Source organism: Bos grunniens, chromosome 8 (assembly GCF_055505025.1).
Source record: "Bos grunniens cultivar Pamir isolate PY7600 chromosome 8, Bosgru_T2T1.0, whole genome shotgun sequence".
NCBI lineage: Eukaryota > Metazoa > Chordata > Mammalia > Artiodactyla > Bovidae > Bos > Bos grunniens.
The window spans coordinates 94170372-94194135 of NC_141172.1; the positions used below are offsets into that span (position 1 = coordinate 94170372).

The following is a 23764-nucleotide window of genomic DNA, read 5'->3' on the forward strand; positions in this document are numbered from 1 at the left end:
GGTCGCACAGAGTTGGACATGACTGAAGCAACTTAGCAGCAGCAGCAGCAGAGGATCAAGTGGAGGCATGATGCTTGAATAACAAAAGTTCCAGAGATAGAGGAGGAATAAAAAAATCCAAGAAACATAACAAATTTCTCATAATTTAAGAGTTTCCAGATTTGGGGGTGGGTAGCGTTGGGAGAAAGCAAATCAGCCAAGATGTTGTGGTTAGGCTCTCTCACCCCATGTTTTGTAAATAATGACTACGAAACAGTTGAGATCATTTATAGCACTACACATGCAGTCATGAGCTTTAGGTAACAGCTGAGATCATTTATGGCACTGCACATGCACATCATTCACTTGATCATGGGCTACTTTGTGCAGCACAGCTGTATAAGCTTCACCTGGAGAAGCCCTAAAGGTTGTGTGTGGTTATGTTGTGTTATGTTATGTCTGCTGCTAAGGCTGCTATGCCAGTCAGGAGAGAATAAACCCATTTGCACTTCCTACAGTTCCTCACATTTTCTGCCAGCCTCCTAGCTCATGCCTTGCCTACCATGGGTTCAGCAAGCAGTGTGCACAGGGAAATACAGTAAGACAATCAGCATCACAAACAGGATCAGCAAGACAGCTGGTCAACTGAATGAGACACAATGGATGAAAAAAGATCTATCCCAAGGAATATCACTGTGAAATTTCAGAAATTTAGGGGTGAGAATATAAAAGCTTCCAGACAAGTCACATAGAAAGGACCAAGAATTAAAATGGGAAGAACGTCTCACCAGAAGCTATAAGGCAATGGAGCAGTACTTTAAAAAAAAAAGGAAAAATTATTTCCAGTGTAGAAGTTTATGTCCACCCAAACTATAAATTAAGGAAGTTGACAAATTTTTAGAGCTGAAAGCCTCTAAAGTTTAATCCCCACATACCCTCTCCTAAAATTAAGAGGGAAAAAAAAAATATGTAAGATCCTGGAAAAAGGATATCCTCTTAAAGGCAAATGAGATTTCCCAGGAGACGAGTGAAAGGAGATCCAAGAATTACTACAGGGCCACTTTAGAGAACATTTAGTCCACACTGGACCAAGAGACCAAAAGACTCCTTAAAGATAACTCTAGAAGAAGAAGCTTAAAAGCTGATTAACAGTTTCAACCATTTTGAGTTGGGGCAAAGAATTTGGTGATTAATAAGTAAAAGGTAAAGAAGAGAAACAAATGAAAAAGAAATAAAAGAAACAATCACCTTTCTGTGATTAAGATCATAGGTGTATGCCACATTGCAGTGGCTTAAACTAGAAGATGAATTCTCTCCTAAAGTAAGTCCAGAGACAGGCAGGCCAGGGCTCCTAGTATTCCATGATGTCAGAACCTAGGCTGCTTCTTTCGTTGTTCTGCCATCTCCAGCACCTGGCTTCTACCTTAAAGTCCAAGAACTCATTATTTCCAAATTCCAGCAAGCAGAAATAAGAAAAAGAGTGAAACAACCCCTCCTACATTGTTTTAAGATAGCTTACAGAAAGTCATAAATGTGCTAAAATATCCCACTGGCTAGGACTTAGTCACATGGCTGCACCAAGATGCCTGGGTTCTATCGGTATTTTTTTAAGGGGATTTGGGAAAAGAATGACTATTGGGAAATAGCCAGCAGTCTCTGCTACCTCCCTCCAGCACTCTCTAGTCTCCCTATTCTACTGTTTTTCCTTGTTTTAATCCCTGATATATTTTTCCTTCATTTGTCTGCCTCCCCTAACCTGGAAGTTCCAAGGACACACAGACTTTGTGTTTTGTTCACCTGTGAACCCGTTTCTGGAAAAGTGATTCAGTCAGCATAGAGGAAATTTAATTAATACAGGTTGAATGAGGGAATGAATTGCTAATTCCAGCGTAGAGGAGGGAGGTCTAAGAAAATTAATTTAAACATAAAGATCCAGTCTGGGCACAGATAATGCTTTGTTTTGTAAAAGCATCCTTTCCTCTGAAGGAATGATTCAAATCATTGCACAAGGTACAACTAACCCCACTAGTCCTGATAGTATAAGAAATATTACACTAATGTTTGCAATAATGTTAACTATTAGCAAGAATAACATCAACATTGAAAAGTGAAAGTGAAGTCGCTCAGCCGTTTCCGACTCTTTGCGACCCCACGGACTGTAGCCTACAACGCTCCTCCGTCCATGGGATTTTCCAGGCAAGAGTACTGGAGTGGGTTGCCATTTCCTTCTCCAGAGGATCTTCCCAAAGAGGGATCGAACCTAGGTCTCCCGCGTTGTAAGCAGATGCTTTACCATCTGAGCCACCAGGGAAGTCTTAATATGATGTAAATGATGTAAATTAATGATGTAATCAGTTAATTGATTTTTTTAGCGTGAACATTATTAGGTGCAGGAAGGGAAATTAGTTGGGGGGAGGGAGTGCTATACTAGAGACGTAAATTCTCTTCTTCCATAGAGTCAAAAGATGCTATCTAAACAGAAAAGGGGAAAAAAAAAACAGCAGAGTATGCCTATTATTTTAAAAGACAGAAACAGGCGTTAGAAGACAAAGCTCGAAATGTTAGAAGGTGAGCAATAATCAGGGATAGGGAAGACTAGACCAGAGGTTTTACTTTTAAGGGTTGCAGAATTTTAACAACGTATGTTTATCTTTGAACTGTTCATAACTAGCTCGGTACCCCCATTCCTCTGAGCTCCTGAAAATTACAATGTAAATTATCTGGAGCCTTACAACTTCAGGCTGTGGGTACTGACGGGGAATGAAAATGCACTGAGAAAAGTGATGGCTTCCTGGTCACACACTCACGTTCCACACGCGCGCTTTTACGAATTAATTGTACGCAGGCGCGCAAGGAGACGAGGTGATGGGCCCAGACAAGTGGTACAGGAACGAGGACGTCAACATTCTGCTAATTCTAATATCATTTCTGACGCTGAGGATAAGAAGGTTTTAGAGAATAAACGGAGAGGGTCAGAGCTGACAACAAACGCTTTCGATCTCAGCTTGTGGAGGACGCCGGGCTGACTGGGCGCTCAGCCCCACCCTCTACCCCCTCTGGAGGAGGAGCCGACCCGCCCAGAGCCGGCCTCCCGCAGTTGTGCAGGCGCTGCTCCCTGCCAGTCGGGAAGACACAAGAAGAGGAATTTAAGGAAGAGTGCCGGCCGTTGCCCTTCTCAGCGCTCGAAGCCGCATCATGCTTGCCCTCCGAAGGAGCCTGACTAGGGCCCTGGCCGCTCCAACGATGGCGCCTCAGGTACTGGCCGCCGGGACTCGCCCAAAACGTTTCCTGGGGGAGGGGAGCAGAGGGCGGGGGCGTCTGCGGGGGTAGAGCACGGGCCGCGCATGCGTCAGTGGTCCCAGACCAGCCCGCGTGGTGCTGCACGAGAAGTTCTAGCAAGTCTCGGAATCCGGAGGCGGGGTCCCTGGGACGCGCGGAAGGACGAAGGGACGAGAAGACCCACTGCCAGGGTCGCCTAGCCTAGGTGCCCGTTGGTTGTGAGGACTCGCCTGAAGCGCCAGCTGCTGCGTCTTTGCGGACCCGCGAGGTTGCAGTTGCCGCATTGGGGCCTGTACTAGGCACTGGTCCAGAGGCCTCTCTTACTATGCTTTGACAAGCCCCTCCAGACTGAAGGAGCAATAGAACAATTCTCCCCCTTTTAAATGAAATACACAACCTCCCAGCATTTTGCAGGCAGAGAACCTTAAAGAGAGGGCCCAGGGTTCGGGTGGTGGAGCATTTGCCCAGCTGTCACTGTCTCCAGAGATTGGTGCCCGAGTCAGCCACTGTCAGGAACCTCGTAGCAAATATGATGATGACAACTTCATTTAATCTGGATTAGAAATGTACAAAATAGATTATTGTGATTCAGCTTTAACTGTCAGGGATTGGCCTATTCTGTGAATCTAACCAAGAGATTTTTCCTTTTGATGTTCAGGCTTTTACTTCCTTCTCAAACTGACTTTCTGGTAGAGACTAAAGAGAAACCACTGATGGCTCCTTCACTCGAGATTATCATTACAGCCTTTATCCTGATTCTCTCTACTGGGGCAGGATCAAGAATTATTCCTTAGAATTTTATTCTGTACTTTGACGTTATTAAATGTCAACCAGATGTTCTCTTATAAATGAATTGAAAGTCACTACTAAGGAGAATGAGCCCTAATTTAGAGAAAAGGAAGCACTCATGATTCCTCTCCCTGCAGTTCTAGTGGCCTTGCAACAAAAATCACTTCATGACCTCTCACAAATCACATACCCCTAGCTGTTAACCTTTCCCTGAGCTTTCCTATTGTATATTTCTTCTGCCAGTGATAATAAAATGTGTGCCGTTGATGACATATTTTGATCTCCAAAGATGAATTCCCTGAAAAGTTGTTACATCTACTCCATTGACCCATTTTCTGATATCTGATATATTTTATTTATAATATTTTTAAACTATAAGTAGTAGGCAGCTTTTATTTGCTTAACATTGTGTTAGTAAAGTTTGGTAAAATGGCACCAAAAGAACATCTGCCAAATGCAGGGCCAGCTGCACTTGTTTTTGATGGCAAGCGTAGTCAATTGGGCAATAAGAATATGACTCATCATAGACTTGGAATGACCTCAAAAGAGATTATAATTAAGCCTTATACACAGTTAAGTAAAATATATGTATTATTGTGTTCGGTAAACAAAATATATGTCACAGCATGAAGCGTACTGCTTTCTTTGACATATCTGGTAGTCAAAATAAGGCCAAAATTCATCAATAGCTTTATAAGTACCTAAACTATTTTAATAGATAATTCTGGTATAATCAACTTCAGGAAATGTGCACACATGCTAACAAAACTTAAATAGGATGGATATGTAAACTAGAATATGAGTGTGTGTGTATATTTGTGTGTGTGTGTGTATATATATATATGTGTGTATATATATATATATATATATACAGTATGTATTTATGAGCGACTGATCTGATCTGATGTATACACACAAACACATACAATACACAAAGCATTTCCTACTGAAAGTTAAGTTCACTCAGAGAACCAAATTAGAAATTTACATTGTGAGCATATGATTATTACAGAAGTAACTAATGGTTCTTAACTGATATTTACATCAACCTGCTATAATTGGGTGGATTAAATGCCCTTCTGCAGATTGCATCTGTAATTAAAACCTAGTAACTATTCAGACAATTCTGACACTGATTTTTTTTTTCCCTAAGGTTTACACAGGATATCACCATATTACAATACAATTGGCTAGGTCATAGTTTCCTGTTACATTAGTTAAACTCCTGTCCTGTTTTTGACCAGTGGTCTACTTCATTGGATTTAAAAAATACTTTGATCTGACCAGGAATTTCCATTGTTTTACTGGCAATGAATTTTTGCCAGCAAACACATTTTCATTGTGCTAGCCAAAATACCTGTCTATTTAGAAATTGTTTTAAATGTTTTAACTCTAACATATATACTATTCAATAAAGATGGAATATCGGATAAAAGGTAATAAACTATTTGTAAAGACTATTAGGATCCTAATTGTAGTCCTTTGGTAAAGAAAGTGCCCCAGTGCTTTCCTGTGAGCAGCTTCTCATGAAAAAGTGACTAATGGTGGACTCCCTCCTAGGAAACAGTAAGCTATAGAATGTTTAAAAGCGGGCATCTTTATTGACATATCTCTCAAATTCTATGGAGAGAAGACAACAGAAGTCCAAATAGATTATAAATTCAATGTGTGTCCCTTGTTTCCAGACTCAGATTTGGTTGTAACATAATATTATAAACCCTTATTTCCCAGAATATTTAAATTTTCCTTATCTTTCTTCAGGTGTGTTCATCTTTTGCTACAGGCCCCAGACAATACGATGGAACATTCTATGAATTTCGTACCTATTATCTTAAGCCCTCAAAGATGAATGAATTCCTGGAAAATGTTAAGAAAAACATTCATCTTCGGACAGTTCACTCTGAATTGGTTGGATACTGGAGTGTAGAATTTGGAGGCAGAATGAATAAAGTGTTTCATATTTGGAAGTATGGTATGAGTCAATGGCTTAAGCATTTAGTACAGATGTCCTTTCTGTTAGATATTACATGAGACTTAGTTCTTGGATCTATGTTACTTTAAATAACATACAGGTTAAGTAAAACTTTTAAAAAGCAATACCAAAAATAAATTCAGTGATTATTCTTCTCAACAGTACACCTAACAGCCCATCACTAGAACCTTTATATTGTGAACTAAACTTTAACTCTAAAAAAAAAAGTTTAGAGTGACTTATTGTAAAGATTTTTTATGAAAAATTTAAAGCAGTGATTGCAAGAACCCAAGTGGGTTAGGGTCATAAAGAAAAGAATTATTTTTCTTTATATTGAAGGTATATCTGGATCATTCACACATCTAGGGGACCTTAGGGAAATAGAAGTTGATAGGGGATTCCTGGATCCAGGAGATCCACTGGAGAAGGGATAGGCTACCCACTCCAGTATTCTTGGGCTTCCCTGGTGGCTCAGATGGTAAAGAATCCACGTGTAATGCAGGAGAACTGGGTTCGATCCCTGGATTGGAAAGATCCTTTGGAGAAGGGGACAGCTACCCACTCCAGTATTCTGGCCTGGAGAATTCCATGGACTCTATGATAGTCTATGGGGTCACAACGAGTCGGACACAACCGAGCAACTTTCACTTTCAGGAGATGATAGTTAACTTCAAACCACTTATCCACCTGTAAGATTCAATAATTCTGTTGTTTTCAGGACCACGTTTGATTTTTTTGTGCCCCCAGAGTTTCAAGGAATTCACTGTCATTATACTAGTCTATGGAGGTAAAAGAAAAGGGACTGAGTGAGTTCTTCTGATACTGAAGCTGACCAACCCCTGGTTTAGAAAAAGGAGAACGATTACAAGAATCCCCAGAATATTTATTGCTGCAGTATCAGATCTTTGTGAAGTCACATAAGGACTTGATGATACCTAAATAATTTTTGGAGAAGGAAATGGAGAAGGAATTCCCACTCCAGAATTCTTGCCTGGGAAACCCTATGGGCTACAGTCCATGAGGTCATAGGAGTCAGACACAACTTAATAATTTCATTTAATGTCTGGTCATCAGTGTCCAAATAGTCATAAAGTAGTTTTATATGCAAAGGGCTTGCCAGGTGGTGCAGTGGTAAAGAATCCGCCTGCCAGTGCAGGAGATGCAAGAGAATCGAGTTCCATCCCTGGGTCAGGAAGATCCCCTGGAGTAGGAAATGCCAACCCACTCTAGTATTATTGCCTGGAGAATTCCATGGACAGAGGAGATGGGCTACAGTCCATGGAGTCACCAAGAGTCAGACACCACTGCGCATGCACTCTTACTCATTCTGTATTTAACGTGGCCATAGTTTAGGGGCTCTCCCTGTTGTAATAGAACAAACCCCATTAAAACACAGCTTATGACTTTACGCACCACCAGTTGAATCATGTTCCACTAAGAAAATTACTAGTAACATCCTGTTACAACTTACATTAGCTCTAAGATAACTGTTATTCCTTATCTACACAGCATAAACCATAGAAGACTCTTTTACCATTAGTCTTAAAAGGTCCTATTACTAAATATAGTAGTTCTAGGCCCATATGTTAGTAACATATAGGTAACAAACAGGAGAAATAAGAATGGGTAAAAAAGAACGGGTAAAAAAGAATGGGCATTATTTCTTTAGAAGCTGTTCAGAGAGGCTAAAAAGCAAATCTTAACTTCATTTCATGTTAATTTAACTTCATGTTAAATTTAATTCAATTGTACTTTGACCTGACCACTCTTCACCATCATCACTAACAAAGAAAAAGTTGTTTTTCTAAACCAGCACTATAATTTAAATGCCTCAATAAAATTAGTAAGTATAGTTAACGTATATTGAGTACTCACTAGGCATCAAACACTCTGCTGTGCTGAGCTCATTTCATGTACTAATTCATTTAATCCTCATGTCAGCCCTGGAGTTAAACAGACACAGAAAGATTCAATAACTTACCTAACTCTCACAACTACCTAGTAAGTGGATAGAGCATATAAAGCTCATTACTGTATGACATTATCATTAATTGATTACATAGCTGCTTCTGCTTAAGACCATGAACAATTGGGAACAATGTTGGTATTGCCAGTAATATAGCACAGTTCTTATGTGGCCTTGATGAATGTTTATAAAATTGAATGAAACCCAGAAAAAGTAGAGGTAGTTTTAAATCAAACATTTTTATTTTTCTTACTCCTTCCTACAGACAATTTTGCTCATCGAAGTGAAGTTCGGAAGGCCTTGGCCAAAGATAAGGAATGGCAAGAACAATTTCTCATTCCAAATTTGGCTCTTATTGATAAACAAGAGAGTGAAATCACTTATCTGGTGCCATGGTGCAAATTAGTAAAACCTCCAAAAGAAGGTAAGTCCTTCTGTCTTACTCACTTTGAACTTTGATGGAGAAACTACTTAAGATTTTAAACTATAAAACTAAACTTCTGGTGGGAAAAACGAAGTTAATCTTTTGCTTAATATAAGAATATATGTTGATTGTTGAGATAAAAATAAATTGGAGCTCTTAATTTTAAAAATGAGCATTAAATAATGAACTATTTTTCCAAATTAGTATTGTACTGATGCTTAAAATTTAGCTGATTATAGAAAAAGTTGACATGGTCACTAAAGGTTGAGAATTTGGGCCTTGGGAACAAGGAACACGTGGATAAATGAGGGATAATGTATGATATTTTATCATAATTTTAAAATAATATAAACTTTTAAAAGTATCTTCTATAAATCACTATTAATCTCAAATCATTAAGTATAAATTTGCTTATAAAGCTGACTGTTTGGGGGGAATGAATTAACTGAAACTGCCAAGCTATATTACTGTAGTCTAACGTTTGTGTCTTCCTCTTTCTTATTTCTCAGTTTGAAAATAATTCCTAAAGATTTGTCTTCTTCCTGATTTCACTTCTTGCTGACTTAAAGAAATTATTACCTCAATCCAGTTTTAACCAAAGGTCAGATTAGAAAAAGCATAAACTAATTTAAATGATATTTTATTCCCCCCGTTATTCCCAATTCTATAGTGCATTTTAGATTACAAGAGATTGAAAAGTCTTATTTAGATCCTTATCTGAGATCCCCCTCAGCTTTTGGCACCATCTAAATGAACTACTGGGCTTCAAAGATAATATCAAGTCTTGGTTCTCTTCCTCTGTGTTATTCATGATTCTTCAGTAACTTGCATGTTTTTCCTCTACTTCTCAAATCTACCAGTCCTGTGGTTTCTTTTTGTCCATCCACTCTATACTTCTATCCAAAGGTAAAATGCTTTTCAAGTATTTACCTGGATATTTAGGAATAATAAAAAGCATCTCCTTTAGGGTTCATTTTCCCTCAAAAACTCTGAGGTCCGTTGTTTGCCTGCTGTTGCTGGTAGAAGTGCAAACCTATAGGAGGCAATTATATAAAGCAAAAAAGTAGTGAAAGTTGCAAAGAAGAGTAGAGCTGTAAGAAATTGGAAAATACTTTCTTATTCATTTCTATTATGAAAGTGTAGATGCAGGCAGCTAAAAAGTCCTATTCTAAGTTCTATTTTATTAATTTTATAGGTTAAAAATATTTTAGATAATAACTTACCTGTATCTTCTAGTCCCTTTTTCTTTGTTCTGTACATTAAGCTAAAACAACTTGTCCTGAAACTGAAACAAAGACTTTCTAAACATAAAAGCACAGAAAAACAGTGCAAATTATTAATAAATATGTCTACATAAACATGTATATATGTGTGATCCTCCAAATCTATATATGTAGATTAGCTTTTCACCAGAACCAAACTAGACAGGACTACAAACTGTTTGAATGTGTTCTGTAAAATATTTTTCTCCCTATTCTAGGAGTCTATGAACTGGCTACTTTTCAGATGAAACCTGGTGGGCCAGCTCTGTGGGGTGACCCATTTAAAAGGGCAGTTCATACTCATGTCAATCAAGGCTACACAAAATTAGTTGGAGTGTTCCATGCAGAATACGGAGTACTCAACAGAGGTACAGTTGTCCATCTCCTCTATGAAATTACAAAGTATACTGTTGATCTACTGTTAAGCTCCTTGGGTCAGTTTGTTTCTGTTCTCATTATTGAGTATATTTTACTTTTTATTGCCAAATTATTAGTTTTTTTGTAATTTTAAGAGTTAAGTAAACCTGTTTTCAATCTTATTTAGAATATCAATACCTTATGAAGCCTTTTTCATATATTGACCTGCTCTTTTCTCTGATATATCAAAATGATAAAATTTTTAAAAACTGGAAAGAATCTCAAGAAATCACCTGTTCATCATTTTCTTAATGTACTTTTACTATTTTTTTCTAGTTTTATTGCAATATAATTGACATATAACCTTGTATAAGTTTAAGGTATAGAACATAATGATCTGACGTATGGATATATTGTGAAATGATTACCACAATAAATTTAGTTAACATCCATCATCTCACATAGTTACAAATTTTTTTTTTCTTATGATGGAAACTTTTAAAATTTACTGTCTTAACAACTTATTTATTTTATACATGAAAGCTTGTACCTTTTGTGATTTTTTTTTGAAAACAATATTACTTGACGTAGGGAGATTGTTTTGGGGTGAAAAGTAATATATAGTTATTATAATATTAAAAACACAGACAAACCCAAAGAAATAAATTAACCAATCTCTCACTACTTAGATACACATAGTATATATATCATACTGATTTATTTAATAAAAACATCTGTTTGGGATACTTAACTTTTAAAGTTGAAAGATACTCCAAACAGAATTTGAGTGGGTTTTTTTGTGTGTGTGGCAAACTCAGAAAATGTTTATAAAGTTTATCTGAAAGAATAACTGATTAAGGCTTTTAATATTTGAAAATCCATAATATCCAGTTGCTCATGTCTAATGGACATCTCAAACCTAACATATGCAAAAACTGACTTAATCATTCCCCAGAAATTCAGATTCTGTTAATATATTGTAAAAAAAGAAATAAAAAAGTTGGACTGTGCAAAAACACATGTTTGTCCCAGTTGAGAATACAGAAGAAAAGAAAAATTATGATAATTATTAAATGCCCATTTCATACCATACACTAAAATAAAATCAAGGTGGATTATAGATCTCAGTTAAAAACTGAATTCATAGAATTATGGAAACAAAATATAGATAAATTTATTAATATGTGAAAACAACATTTGTAAGCCAAAAACAAATGAAGAAACTATGAAGAAAAAAATAATCAACTGATGATTTTATTATTCAAAGGCTCAAATTTTGTGCATTTATGTGTGTGTGTATATATATGTGTGTGTGTGTTTATATATATATATATATACATATATAAATCCAAAAGAAAAGCTTATGCCAAGATGACATAGGTGACTAATATATATTAAAGAAGATGCAGATTAAAACAATAATAAGATGCCATTTTTTACCTAATAAAAATGTATTAAAGATACAGTATTAGAGGAGCCAGGGAAAAACAAATACTGTCGTACTGCAAGGCTTAAGCTCGCCCCCCTCCAGTAATTTGGCAATATAAATAAAAAGCTTTACTATTTCAATTGTTTTTGCCTACATTCTAGGAAACATGAATGTTTTTACTTCTACGAGAAGGAAATTTGAAAGGACATAAAATACATAGTCATATTTAAATGATCAGATTAAAGGTTTTTTAAATCTCTATAATTTACTATAATGAATGTGTGTACTTTTTTATTTAAAAAACTACTGAAATGTGTGTACACACATCTTTTAATCTTAAATTCATGCTCAGTGTACTAGGAGTATGAAAATATAATATGCTGAGTATAAATCAGTACTTCACTTCTTGAGGATAGTGTATAATATATACACTGTATATTTGTAAGTGTGTTGAGTTCAGTTCAGTTCAGTTCAGTCGCTCAGTCGTGTCCGACTCTTTGCGACCCCATGAATCGCAGCACGCCAGGCCTCCCTGTCCATCACCAACTCCCGGAGTTCACTCAGACTCACGTCCATCCAGTCAGTGATGCCATCCAGCCATCTCATCCTCTCTTGTCCCCTTCTCCTCCTGCCCCCAATCCCTCCCAGCATCAGAGTCTTTTCCAATGAGTCAACTCTTCACATGAGGTGGCCAAAGTACTGGAGTTTCAGCTTCAGCATCATTCCCTCCAAAGAAATCCCAGGGCTGATCTCCTTCAGAATGGACTGGTTGGATCTCCTTGCAGTCCAAGGGACTCTCAAGAGTCTTCTCCAACACCACAGTTCAAAAGCATCAATTCTTCGGCGCTCAGCCTTCTTCACAGTCCAACTCTCACATCCTACGTGACCACAGGAAAAACCATAGCCTTGACTAGATGGACCTTTGTTGGCAAAGTAATGTCTCTGCTTTTGAATATGCTATCTAGGTTGATCATAACTTTTCTTCCAAGGAGTAAGCGTCTTTTTTTTTTTTTTTAATTTTTAAACTTTACATAATTGTATTAGTTTTGCCAAATATCAAAATGAATCCACCACAGGTATACATGTGTTCCCCATCCTGAACCCTCCTCCCTCCTCCCTCCCCATACCATCCCTCTGGGTCGTCCCAGTGCTCTAGCCCCAAGCATCCAGTATCGTGCATTGAACCTGGACTGGCATCTCGTTTCATACATGATATTTTACATGTTTCAATGCCATTCTCCCAAATCTTCTCACCCTCTCCCTCTCCCACAGAGTCCATAAGACTGTTCTATACATCAGTGTCTCTTTTGCTGTCTCGTACACAGGGTTATTGTTACCATATTTCTAAATTCCATATATATGCATTAGTATACTGTATTGATGTTTTTCCTTCTGGCTTACTTCACTCTGTATAATAGGCTCCAGTTTCATCCACCTCATTAGAACTGATTCAAATGTATTCTTTTTAATGGCTGAGTAATACTCCATTGTGTATATGTACCACAGCTTTCTTATCCATTCATCTGCTGATGGACATCTAGGTTGCTTCCATGTCCTGGCTATTATAAACAGTGCTGCGATGAACATTGGGGTACACGTGTCTCTTTCCCTTCTGGTTTCCTCAGTGTGTATGCCCAGCAGTGGGATTGCTGGATCATAAGGCAGTTCTATTTCCAGTTTTTTAAGGAATCTCCACACTGTTCTCCATAGTGGCTGTACTAGTTTGCATTCCCACCAACAGTGTAAGAGGGTTCCCTTTTCTCCACACCCTCTCCAGCATTTATTATTTGTAGACTTTTGGATCGCAGCCATTCTGACTGGTGTGAAATGGTACTTCATAGTGGTTTTGATTTGCATTTCTCTGATAATGAGTGATGTTGAGCATCTTGTCATGTGTTTGTTAGCCATCTGTATGTCTTCTTTGGAGAAATGTCTATTTAGTTCTTTGGCCCATTTTTTGATTGGGTCATTTATTTTTCTGGAGTTGAGCTGTAGGAGTTGCTTGTATATTTTTGAGATTAGTTGTTTGTCGGTTGCTTCATTTGCTATTATTTTCTCCCATTCTGAAGGCTGTCTTTTCACCTTGCTAATAGTTTCCTTTGATGTGCAGAAGCTTTTAAGGTTAATTAGGTCCCAAAGCGTCTTTTAATTTCATGGCTGCAGTCATCATCTGCAGTGATTTTGGAGCCCAAAAAAATAAAGTTTGACACTGTTTCCACTGTTTCCCCATCTATTTCCCATGAAGTGATGGGACCGGATGCCATAATCTTCGTTTTAGATACTTTTTGCTTCTCTCAGTTTAAATTTTAGTTTATATGAAGAAAATAATCAGATCCAGACTGCCTGGGTTTGAATCCCAGCTCTACCAATTAAAACTCTATGACCGTGAGTGAGTTACTTAACCTTATTGTGCCTTACTTATTTTCCTCATCCAGAAGTGATAATAACCTGTACCTAAGGCTATTATGAAAACTAAATTAGTTAACACATGCAAAATTTAAACCAGGCCCAGCACCATAGCAAGCACCCAACAAATGTTAGTGGTAAATGTTCTTATCATAGATGTACATGTACTGCTGCTCTAATCAAGTTTATATCAGCATTGTTTATAGTAAGGAAATTTTGGAACCAGTGTTGTATGACCTTCTTTATGTAATACACATGTGATACATAAATAGATATATAAATATGTGTCATATATAACTATAAATATATATTCTTATACATGTTTATATGTATTGGTATTGTTTAGTCGCTAAGTCATGTCTGATTCTTTTGCAACTCCATGGACTGTAGCCCACCATGCCCCTATGTCCATGGGATTTCCCAGGCAAGAATACTGGAGTGGGTTGCCATTTCCTTCTCCAGGGGATCTTCCCAACCCAAGGATTGAACCTGCATCTCCTTCCTTGGCAGGCAGGTTCTTTATCACAAAACCACCAGAGAAGCACATGTGTGTGTGTGTGTGTGTGTGTGTGTGTGTGTGTGTGTGTGTAAACATAAACATGTATGCATACCTGTTATCATCGAGCCACTACGGAAGCCTGTGTGTGTGTGTAAATACAAATATATATGCAAAACTGTGGACAAGAGTTACACCAAGTATTAAAACAGTTTGTTCTGGGTGGTATAGAAATGCCTCGTACTTTCTCTTTCTCTGCATTTTCCTATATAGATAGTATATATTATAAAAATTTATGCACAAGAACATTATCCCAGTATTTCAAAGAATATTGAATTAGTGAAAATAATTTAATTGGCCAATAATAAGGGGTTGGGATGAAATGTTGTTACAAGAAGGAATTTCCATAACCATTAAAAATTAATGTTATTTCCAGAGGAAGTACAAATTGTTGATTTTTAAAAATCTGTTACTAAGACTAAGCATAATATACAGCAAGATCCTAATGTGATTTTACTCCCATTTTTTTAAAGCAAATGCACTTAATAGAATTTTTCCTTAGACACTTAATATCCTACTTTTTTTTCTTTCCATCACCCAAATATTCAATAGTAAGCACAACTTTTTTATAACCTTGCTTTTTTAAAATAAAGTTAACATGTGTTAGGAAGTTATACAATTTGGATCTTGGCCTAATTATGTCTTTAGCTGCATTATTTTACTTCTCTTTTCCAGCTTTTTCTTTCTTCATCTACAAAACTAGTTTGACTAATTATAAATTTCTCTTCCAAATCTCTGGCCCCTCTGACATCTTATCAGTAACATACTTAGCATTACCTGTGATAATCACTATTTTGATTGAAAGAAAAGGACTTTCAGTTTCTGGTTAATGTTTCTGTCTCTTATTGGTAGTAACGCCACAGTCTTTAACATTTATTTCTGGTTTATTTCTGCAGTTCATGTTCTTTGGTGGAACGAGAGTGCAGACAGCCGTGCAGCTGGGAGACATCAGTCTCATGAGGATCCCAGGGTAGTGGCAGCTGGTAAGCTATTTCACTAGGAATGAGTTATTCTTACAACAAATCGTATTTAGTCAATAACTTTATATGCCTTCTTACAAATTTATTTCCAGTTCGGGAAAGTGTTAACTTCCTTGAGTCTCAGCAGAATATGCTTCTGATTCCTACATCATTTTCACCCTTGAAATAGTTTTCCAGTGATATACAGAGCATTTCATGAACTGTCATAAGATGTATCTGCTATTGGTGCTTAAATTCTCCCAAGAGAGTCTCGCTTTATTTTGAAGGAGGTGGTAAGTTAATTTGCTGTGTCCTTTGCATATTTAAAAGCTACATCTGTCCATTGTCACTACCACTTCAGGAAACAGTCTGTTCATTTTCCCCTTGGCATTTTAGTATCTGTCATATATTAAAAATATTTGCCTTTACTACCAGATCTTGATTTTTCATTTGTTTGAGAATATCTCTCATTCTCTCTTTTGATAACCCTCTGCTTTTGTAGCATTTTCTTACATTCAAATGATTATTACATTTCCATATCTACGATAATATCTTTAAATTATTTGTATACATTATTACCTTTTTCATCATGTCTGTTTTTCTGAGATTTTTAAACGTTTTTGTCCAGTCAGGTTTATTTTATAATATCAAATGGGGTTCATAAAAATATTAAACATATTTCTTTACTATGGAAGAGTACAATGTTATCTGTGTCATCTGTATTAATAATGTTTATCACATTAATTACTTACTTGGAAAATGTTCTTAGGTCCTGGTATTAAACATCATTGATGAATCATTGGTTTATATGCTGCAGTATCTTCATTTATAGTCAGTTTACTAATTTTTACTTCATTTTGGATCACTTTTAATAAAGATATTTGGTCATCTGTTTTAATGAGATATTTTTGCTTATGGAAATGTTTGCCCTAATAAAAGTCTACATATACAATCTGATTGTTTTTATTGTGTTTTATATTTTTATCCTCATTTCTGGAGCTATTGTTGTATTGCCATAAGGTAATGAGACAATAATAACGTACTATCTTTATTGTAAATATTAAGTCACCTCAAGTAAATACCCTGCTAGTAACCTTAAAAGAATTTCTTCAGTACCGTCACAGATAATATAATATCTTCCTGCAAACAAATTTAGTGTTTGAGTGCCTCAGCCTTCTTAAACTAGATTTGGTACTGCCAAGCTCTCCTGGTAATCTGTACTTACAGCTATGTTATTTAATGTTTCTAACACATTGCAAAAAGAATATAGTAAATTGTGAATTAGCTCTCCATGGGGAAACTGAAAAAACAGGGAGCTCGATCACCTCTCAGTTACCTGGTCCTCAGGAATTTGGAGGACAGATGAGTTTCCTAGTAAATCAAAGAACACCCTGACTCTGAAGTTTCAAATCCATCAAACATAGTAGAGGCATTAGCTTTGAGTTTTAACTGAGAGTCTTCCACCTCAGCTTCTTTGAAAGGTTCTCAGGGAATGAGGTGGGAGTTGTATTAACTGCCATCCATGTGGACATATTTGCTCTGGTGTGAGATCAGCTCTGTTTTTAATGCCGTGTTGGGTGACATGAAAGTTTACAGCTCTGTTTACCTTTTCTTCTTTCGTTCATCTTTGGATAACTAGAACACTTCCTGCTGAAGGCCAGAGGCTCTTTTATTCATCCAATCTAGAGCCCTGATGGGGGTTTATGAAGTAGCATCAGACAGGTGGTCTTACCATGTCCCAGACAAATTTGGAGAGCCAGTCGATGACAGGCTTCACTCCAGTGATGAACTGCAGGTGCTTCACTTTGCTGATGAGCTTCTGGATTAGGAACACAACAAAGCTGGCTGGGAAGAAGGATGTTACAACAGTGACACAGATGGGCTCTGTCCTGCGAAGAGAAAGTTAATGAGGATCTGAGGGATCACTGATGCAATTAAGGACTCACTAGAGGCGGAAATACACATGCACACATGTCTATCTGAAGAATATCCCAGGGATATTCTAAAAACACCTGCTCAATAAGTAAAATTATTTTATTCAGAGTTAAAACATCATTTTCAAGTCAAAAACCTGACAGCTTTGGCAAATGCAAAACTGATTTCTCTGAGTCCAATACCAAAGTGAAACTATTGAAAGAGGTCTGAGAGGGAATTCCCTGGGGGCAGCCCAGGTTCCATCCCTGGTCTGGGAATGGCCTAGCCCAAAAGTGAATAAATAGATACATAGAATAAAATTTTAAAGTTCGAGAGTTTCAAAACTAACAGATTTGAACCACCAATGTCTGATGATGGTTCCGTTTGGTTCACTGTTTTTTACCTTATAAGAGCAGTAAGTTGTAAATTCTCAGACACAAAGGACTGCTTTGGTTTGAAAACTTAAATGTAGAAATATTAGTGTGAAATTACCCAAATAAGTTAAATTCTTCTGGCTGTAAGTAAACTGGGAAGCAGCAACATATAGCATATTCAGTTCAGTTCAGTCACTCAGTCGTGTCCAACTCTTTGCAACCCCATGAACCGCAGCACGCCAGGCCTCCCTGTCCATCACCAACTCCCGGAGTTCACTCAAACTCAACGTCCATCGAGTCAGTGATGCCATCCAACCATCTCATCCTCTGTTGTCCCCTTCTTCTCCTGCCCTCAATCTTTCCCAGCATTAGGGTCTTTTCAAATGAGTCAGCTCTCTGCATCAGGTGGCCAAAGTACTGGAGTTTCAGCTTCAACATCAGTCCCTCCAATGAACATCCAGGAGTGATCTCCTTTAGGATAGACTGGTTGGATCTCCTTGCAGTCCAAGGGACTCTCAAGAGTCTTCTTCAACACCACAGTTCAAAAGCATCAATTCTTCAGCGCTCAGCTTTTTTTACAGCCCAACTCTAATCAAACAGAAACAAAAATTCTAACAGATGCCTGTTATAAGAACAGTCTTATACACCCATTATGCCTGGTCATATAATATTCCTAGTGACTACACTGATATTTTGTAGAAGATAAGCAGAAACACTAATTGCCATGCTCCATGAAGCAATGTAGGATCTACACTTTCAAGTATTAACTAGAGCTCAGTCTGAACTGGTATAAGATCACTAAATGCCAGTGATGACTTTCTACTTAAAGTCTTAAATAATAAACTGTTAGGTGATCCTGTTTACCTGTCAGCTACTCACATGTACTATGTACTCACTGAAACAATACTTATAAACATATGGAAACACTTAATGGGGAGAAATAACAGTTATGGTACATACGTCCCTTGATATTTCAAGGGATTGGTTTCAGGACCCTGGAAGATACCCACATCTACAGTGATCAAGTCCTTTATATAGAAGAGTATACTATTTGCATACAGTCTATGTACACCCTCCTTAGATTTCATCATCTCTAGATTACTGACAATACCTACTAAAATACAAATGCTATGGAATTAGTTGTACATAAAATGTAAATGCCAGGTAAATAGTTGCCTGTGGGCAGCATATTCATGTTTCCTTTTTTGAACTTTCTGGAATTATTTTTAAATGTTTTTGATCCGCAGGTAGAGAACCTGGTAAAGTGGAACACACCAATGCATACCAACTGTCTACTCCAACACTGGATTACTGGGGAGTATTAAAATAAATGACCCATCTCTGAATGACTTCGTTACCTTTGGCTCTTAGCCTCTCTCAGTTTGTTGGTCGCTATTTTTGTTTTAATCTGTAAAATGGAAATATCAGCTTCACAAAGTGAAATGAAAGAGAACAAGAAAGAAAAAACTAAGTACAAGTCATTAATACACATGACAGCTCCTACATGAATTTGATGTACTCTTATCTGTGAAATAGGTATCACTGATGTTCTCTGAAATAGAATAATAAGATATATGGTTTGAAAATAATGTTTAAAAAAGAATGTTTATTAGAAACTCTTAAAATGAGAAGGGCAGCTAAATAGAAATGATGAAAGAATTAACCATCCAAATTAGGGCCTAGCTCTCATTGAAGAGGTAATCACAAATGAAACTAGTCACATGAACCTACTAACAGACCTCATTCCACACCAACAGGCTCAGGACCCTTATTCAATGAGAAATACCATGAGATAGAATTTATATTGAGGCAGCCTGTAAAGTTATGACTTTTCCCTAACTATTTTCCATGTTTATTTGTGGTAAGTGTGAACTTCCAATGATTCCAAAAACTTGGGTAAATTGGGAACTATATTTTTTAATGTCCAGTGTCTATATAAGAATAAAATTATCGCAAATATAAACTACTTCAACTAATGCCATTAAGTTATCTTCAGAAGACAGCACAATGATTTTGAGGGAATTTTAATCTAAGTAGTGCTGCTTTGCTATAAACAATGTCTCTGCCAACCTTCACAAGAGATAGAAGGAACCCTTGGCAATATCCTGAAGGACATAACAAGGGGCAAAAGAGACAACGGGTCCCATGGATTTGGATACATCCTATTGGCCCCTTGCATTATTAATACTCTGGTCTGCCATAAAATGTTGAGAATAATAAAGCATAACAAATTATAAAGATGCTGTAAAAACAATCCATGATGGTCAAGTAAAGATAAAACTAACAAGTTAACTGATTACTCAACTGATTTAAAATAAATGTAAACAACTAGGGTTTAAAATCTGGCCTTAAACACTGGATGTGCCACTTAGCAGCAGTCAAAATGAGAAAATTACTGCTCTTTCAGAAATTCAGCTTTCTCACTTGGAGATAAAGCTTAACTCACAGGGTTTTGAGGATAATTAAAACCTGTGAGAAACAGGAAACTTTCTTAGCACTTAGCAATGTTTTCCTTCTATAACTTGCAGTCATGGATTTTACTCCTCACTATCTGGTAAGTACTATCTCCTTGGAAATTCTCTGTTCTGCTGACTAGATGCAGTTGATGATGGGGCTCTAAGGATGGAAGAGTCACAGAGTAGAGAGTACTGGGTCATTAATTCACCATGTACAGAAGAGCTACCTGCCAACTAGGAAAACCCATTTTAGATCTTAAGGATCAAGAAATAAAATCCTATTATGTTTGAGACATACATGTTGGTGTCTATTTATTATAGCAGTTTAGCATATCCTATTTAATACATTCTTGAAAGGTTGAATGACATTCTAGATTACCAGATATAACTGTGTCAAAACTAGTCTTAAACAAGTAAATTATGTGAATAATTATCAATCAAAGACCGAGATAGTCAGCATTCTACCTTCCTCAGCCATAGGAAATTGGCAGTAAGGCTTAGAACTCACAGATGGGACTCTGGAAGATTCCTCATGGGGGTAATTCGCTAGGCTAAGAGAAATGACTTGCACATTGTAACAGTGAGGCCATTTCCCGAGCACTGAAATGATCCAGTCAGAAAACCCTACAGTGAGGACCACTGTTTGACAGCCCCTTTCCTCCAGGTACTCAAAGAGCTCTCAGCTTTCTGTCACTGTCCAAAATGTGAACTGACTGACAAGGATCACAAACATAAAAATATTATAGGAAAAACCCAGTATCAAGAGAGAAAAGAAATCAATGAGAAAATATAATAAAACTTGAAAGAAAAAGAAATACTGCAGGAAGAAGGCCTTAAAGCAATGACTAAAATAAATGCCTGTAATTAATGTCCAAGATACAGAAATATTTAAGCCATGAAAAAAATATTATTTTAAAAAAGAAAAAAATATTCTGGGGAATATCAAGAAAGTAGACATTTAAAATTCAGTAGACAACTCAGAAGATAAAATTTCAGTACTTAAAAAAGTAGAGATATAGTAGAAAAAATGAGAAGATTAAGTGGAGGCAGAATGTTTCAATCACAGAAGTTCCAGAGACTGGCAAGAGAAGGAAAAACTCCAAGAAACACAAATACTCTGGGGCCTGTAGAGTGCCCAGATTAAGAGGGTACACTGAGTGAACGACAGTGGATCAGATCATAGGTTTAAACAACTAGAAAATGATTTCTCATGTAAAAAACAAGTACAGAGACAGGCAATACAGGGCTCCTAGTATGGTGTTCCATGATGTCAGAACCTAGGCTGCTTCATCATTCTGCTATCTTCAGCATGTGGTTTCCCCTCATACTCCAAGAACTCAAGACATTACATCCAATTTCAGCAAGCAGAAATAGATGAAGAGGGCAACAACCAACACTGCTTTAAGATCGGTACAGTAGGTCATAAATGCATTAACATATCCCACTGGCCAGGACTTAGTCACATGGCTGCAATGACTGTTGCACATTGCTGCTGCTAACTTTCAAAAAAGGTGGGGTGTGAGAAGAATTGCCATTGAAAATAGGTACCAGTCTATGCTACCTCCCTTCAGCACTTTATATACGACTTGTTTTTTTCTCATATCCTACTTGTTTTTCCTCATCATATTTACTAATACCTTCCCTTGTTCACCTGGGAAAGAATCCACCTGCAATGTGGGAAACCTGTGTTTGATCGCTGGGTTGGGAAGATCCCCTGAAGAGGGAATGGCTACCCACTCCAGTATTACGGCCTGGAAATTTTTATGGACTGTATAGCCCATGGAGCCGCAAACAGTTGGACAGGACTGGGTGACTTTCACTTTCAACATATATTTCCTTCATTTGTTCACATGTTTCCTCTAACCTGAGGAAACCAAGAGGACACCAACTTTGTCTTTTGTTCAACTTTGCACCCCAGTTTTTGGAAAAGTGCATGAAGAATAAAAGAATTTAAGTAATACCGGTTGAATGAGAGAATTGAGAATTCTAGAGGGAAAAAGTCTAAGAAATTAAAGATCCAGTCCAGGTACAGATGACACTTTTTATCTTGTTTGATTAGATACGGATGCCTATCAACTAGAAAACTGACCCATCATCTTTGGGATTACTAATTTTAAAAGCCTCCCTTCTTCTGAACACAAGTTTCAAAAGTCTTTGCAAACGCACAATCAATACAACCACAGACCATAGCCCTGCAGTAATTCCATAGCCTTAATAGTATATCACTTCAATGTGTGCATAAATGTAATTATTGTGTAACTGGATTTAGTTATGTATTATGTGTCTAGTTATGTGTGAAACAAGGTAATGTAAAAATAAAAGTGTAAACATCAATACAGTATAAAAGTAACTATTCTTAATGTGATTAATCAGATGAGGGAAAGGAAGTATATTTGGGTGGAGTGGTATGTAACAGACCTAAATTAATTTCCAGCAATAGGAAATATGTATAACTGAAAATATCAAGAAGCACCAGGAAGTGTATATAATTCATAAAAAGGGAAAAGAGCATTGAAAAAACAGCTGAAACTTATGAAAGGGGTTACCCTGCGGGCCAATAACAGGAATAAGGACAGCATCACAGGTCTGTTCCTTTTTTTTTTTTTGGCTCCTGTTTTCAAAGCTTACAAACTACTTGATTTCAAAATATTAATCTATAAATTTAAATTTTCATTATCTAGATCGGTGCCCCCATTCCTCTGAGTAACTGAGAAATCCTCTCTGTAATTAGTGCTGAATAAAGTTAGACTGGAGGTGGTGACATGGAGAGAGAATGCACTGAATGAAGAGTGAAGGCTCATTGATCTTTATCCACACATAAATCACGAGAGTAAAAATTAACCCTGGTTCGATGCATGATACAGGATGCTCGGGGCTGGTGCACTGGGATGACCCAGAGGGATGGTATGGGGAGGGAGGTGGGAGGGGGGTTCAGGATGGGGAACACGTGTACACCTGTGGCGGATTCATGTTGACGTGTGGCAAAACCAATACAATATTATAAAGTAAAAAAAAAAAATTAACCCTGGCAAACACGACCCATATTTTAAATGCAAAGTATTAAGAATGCTCAAACTACCTCACAATTGCACTCATCTCACATGCTAGCAAAGTAATGGTCAAAATTCTCCAAGCCAGGCTTCAACAGTACATGAACCATGAACTTCCAGATGTTCAAGCTGGATTTAGAAAAGACAAAGGAACCAGAGATCAAATTGCCAACATCCACTGGATCTTTGAAAAAGCAAGAGAGTTCCAGAAAAACACCTACTTCTGCTTTATTGCCTATGCCAAAGCCTTTGACTGTGCGTATCACAACAAACTATGGAAATTTATTCAAGAGATGGGAATACCAGACCACCTGACCTGCCTCCTGAGAAATCTGTATACAGGTCAAGAAGCAACAGTTAGAACTGGACATGGAACAACAGACTGGTTCCAAATCGGGAAAGGAGTACATCAAGGCTATATATTGTCACTCTGCTATTTAACTTATATGCAAAGTACATCATGAGAAATGCTGTACTGGAAGAAGCACAAGCTGGAATCAAGACTGCTGGGAGAAATATCAATAACCTCAGATATGCAGATGACACCACCCTTATGGCAGAAAGTGAAGAACTAGAGCCTCTTGATGAAAGT

The 23764-nt window shown here is 37.3% G+C and overlaps 1 protein-coding gene and 1 long non-coding RNA gene across 8 annotated transcripts in view; one reads left to right on the forward strand and one right to left on the reverse strand.

The window, feature by feature from the left end:
* LOC147367713 (uncharacterized) overlaps window positions 1-23764 on the reverse strand; it is a 42010-nt gene that overhangs the window by 16998 nt on the left and 1248 nt on the right. The window contains exons 2-5 of one of the 7 annotated variants that reach the window (XR_015169292.1): window positions 17111-17267; window positions 9633-9694; window positions 9340-9442; window positions 7895-7962 (exon numbers count right to left, since the gene is read on the reverse strand). This is a non-coding gene — a long non-coding RNA (uncharacterized LOC147367713). Of the gene's footprint in view, window positions 1-3627; window positions 3812-7894; window positions 7963-9277; window positions 9443-9632; window positions 9695-17110; window positions 17268-17784; window positions 18255-23764 lie in introns of those variants that run through there. The other 6 variants (XR_015169297.1, XR_015169293.1, XR_015169296.1 and 3 more) reach the window with 6 other exon arrangements.
* Window positions 3059-16330, forward strand: NIPSNAP3A (nipsnap homolog 3A). Its single transcript, XM_086414531.1, has 6 exons — window positions 3059-3234; window positions 5809-6019; window positions 8251-8409; window positions 9890-10039; window positions 15316-15402; window positions 15492-16330. The coding sequence occupies exons 1-6, from the start codon at window positions 3175-3177 to the stop codon at window positions 15566-15568; spliced, it is 744 nt and encodes a 247-aa protein (XP_086270657.1). The 5' UTR covers window positions 3059-3174; the 3' UTR covers window positions 15569-16330.

Coding starts and splice junctions, on each gene's coding strand:
- NIPSNAP3A (XM_086414531.1), top strand. CDS start 3,175: ATGCTTGCCCTCCGAAGGAGCCTGACTAGGGCCCTGGCCGCTCCAACG. Junction 3,235..5,808: donor CTCCAACGATGGCGCCTCAG/GTACTGGCCGCC, acceptor ATCTTTCTTCAG/GTGTGTTCATCTTTTGCTAC. Junction 6,020..8,250: donor GTTTCATATTTGGAAGTATG/GTATGAGTCAAT, acceptor TCCTTCCTACAG/ACAATTTTGCTCATCGAAGT.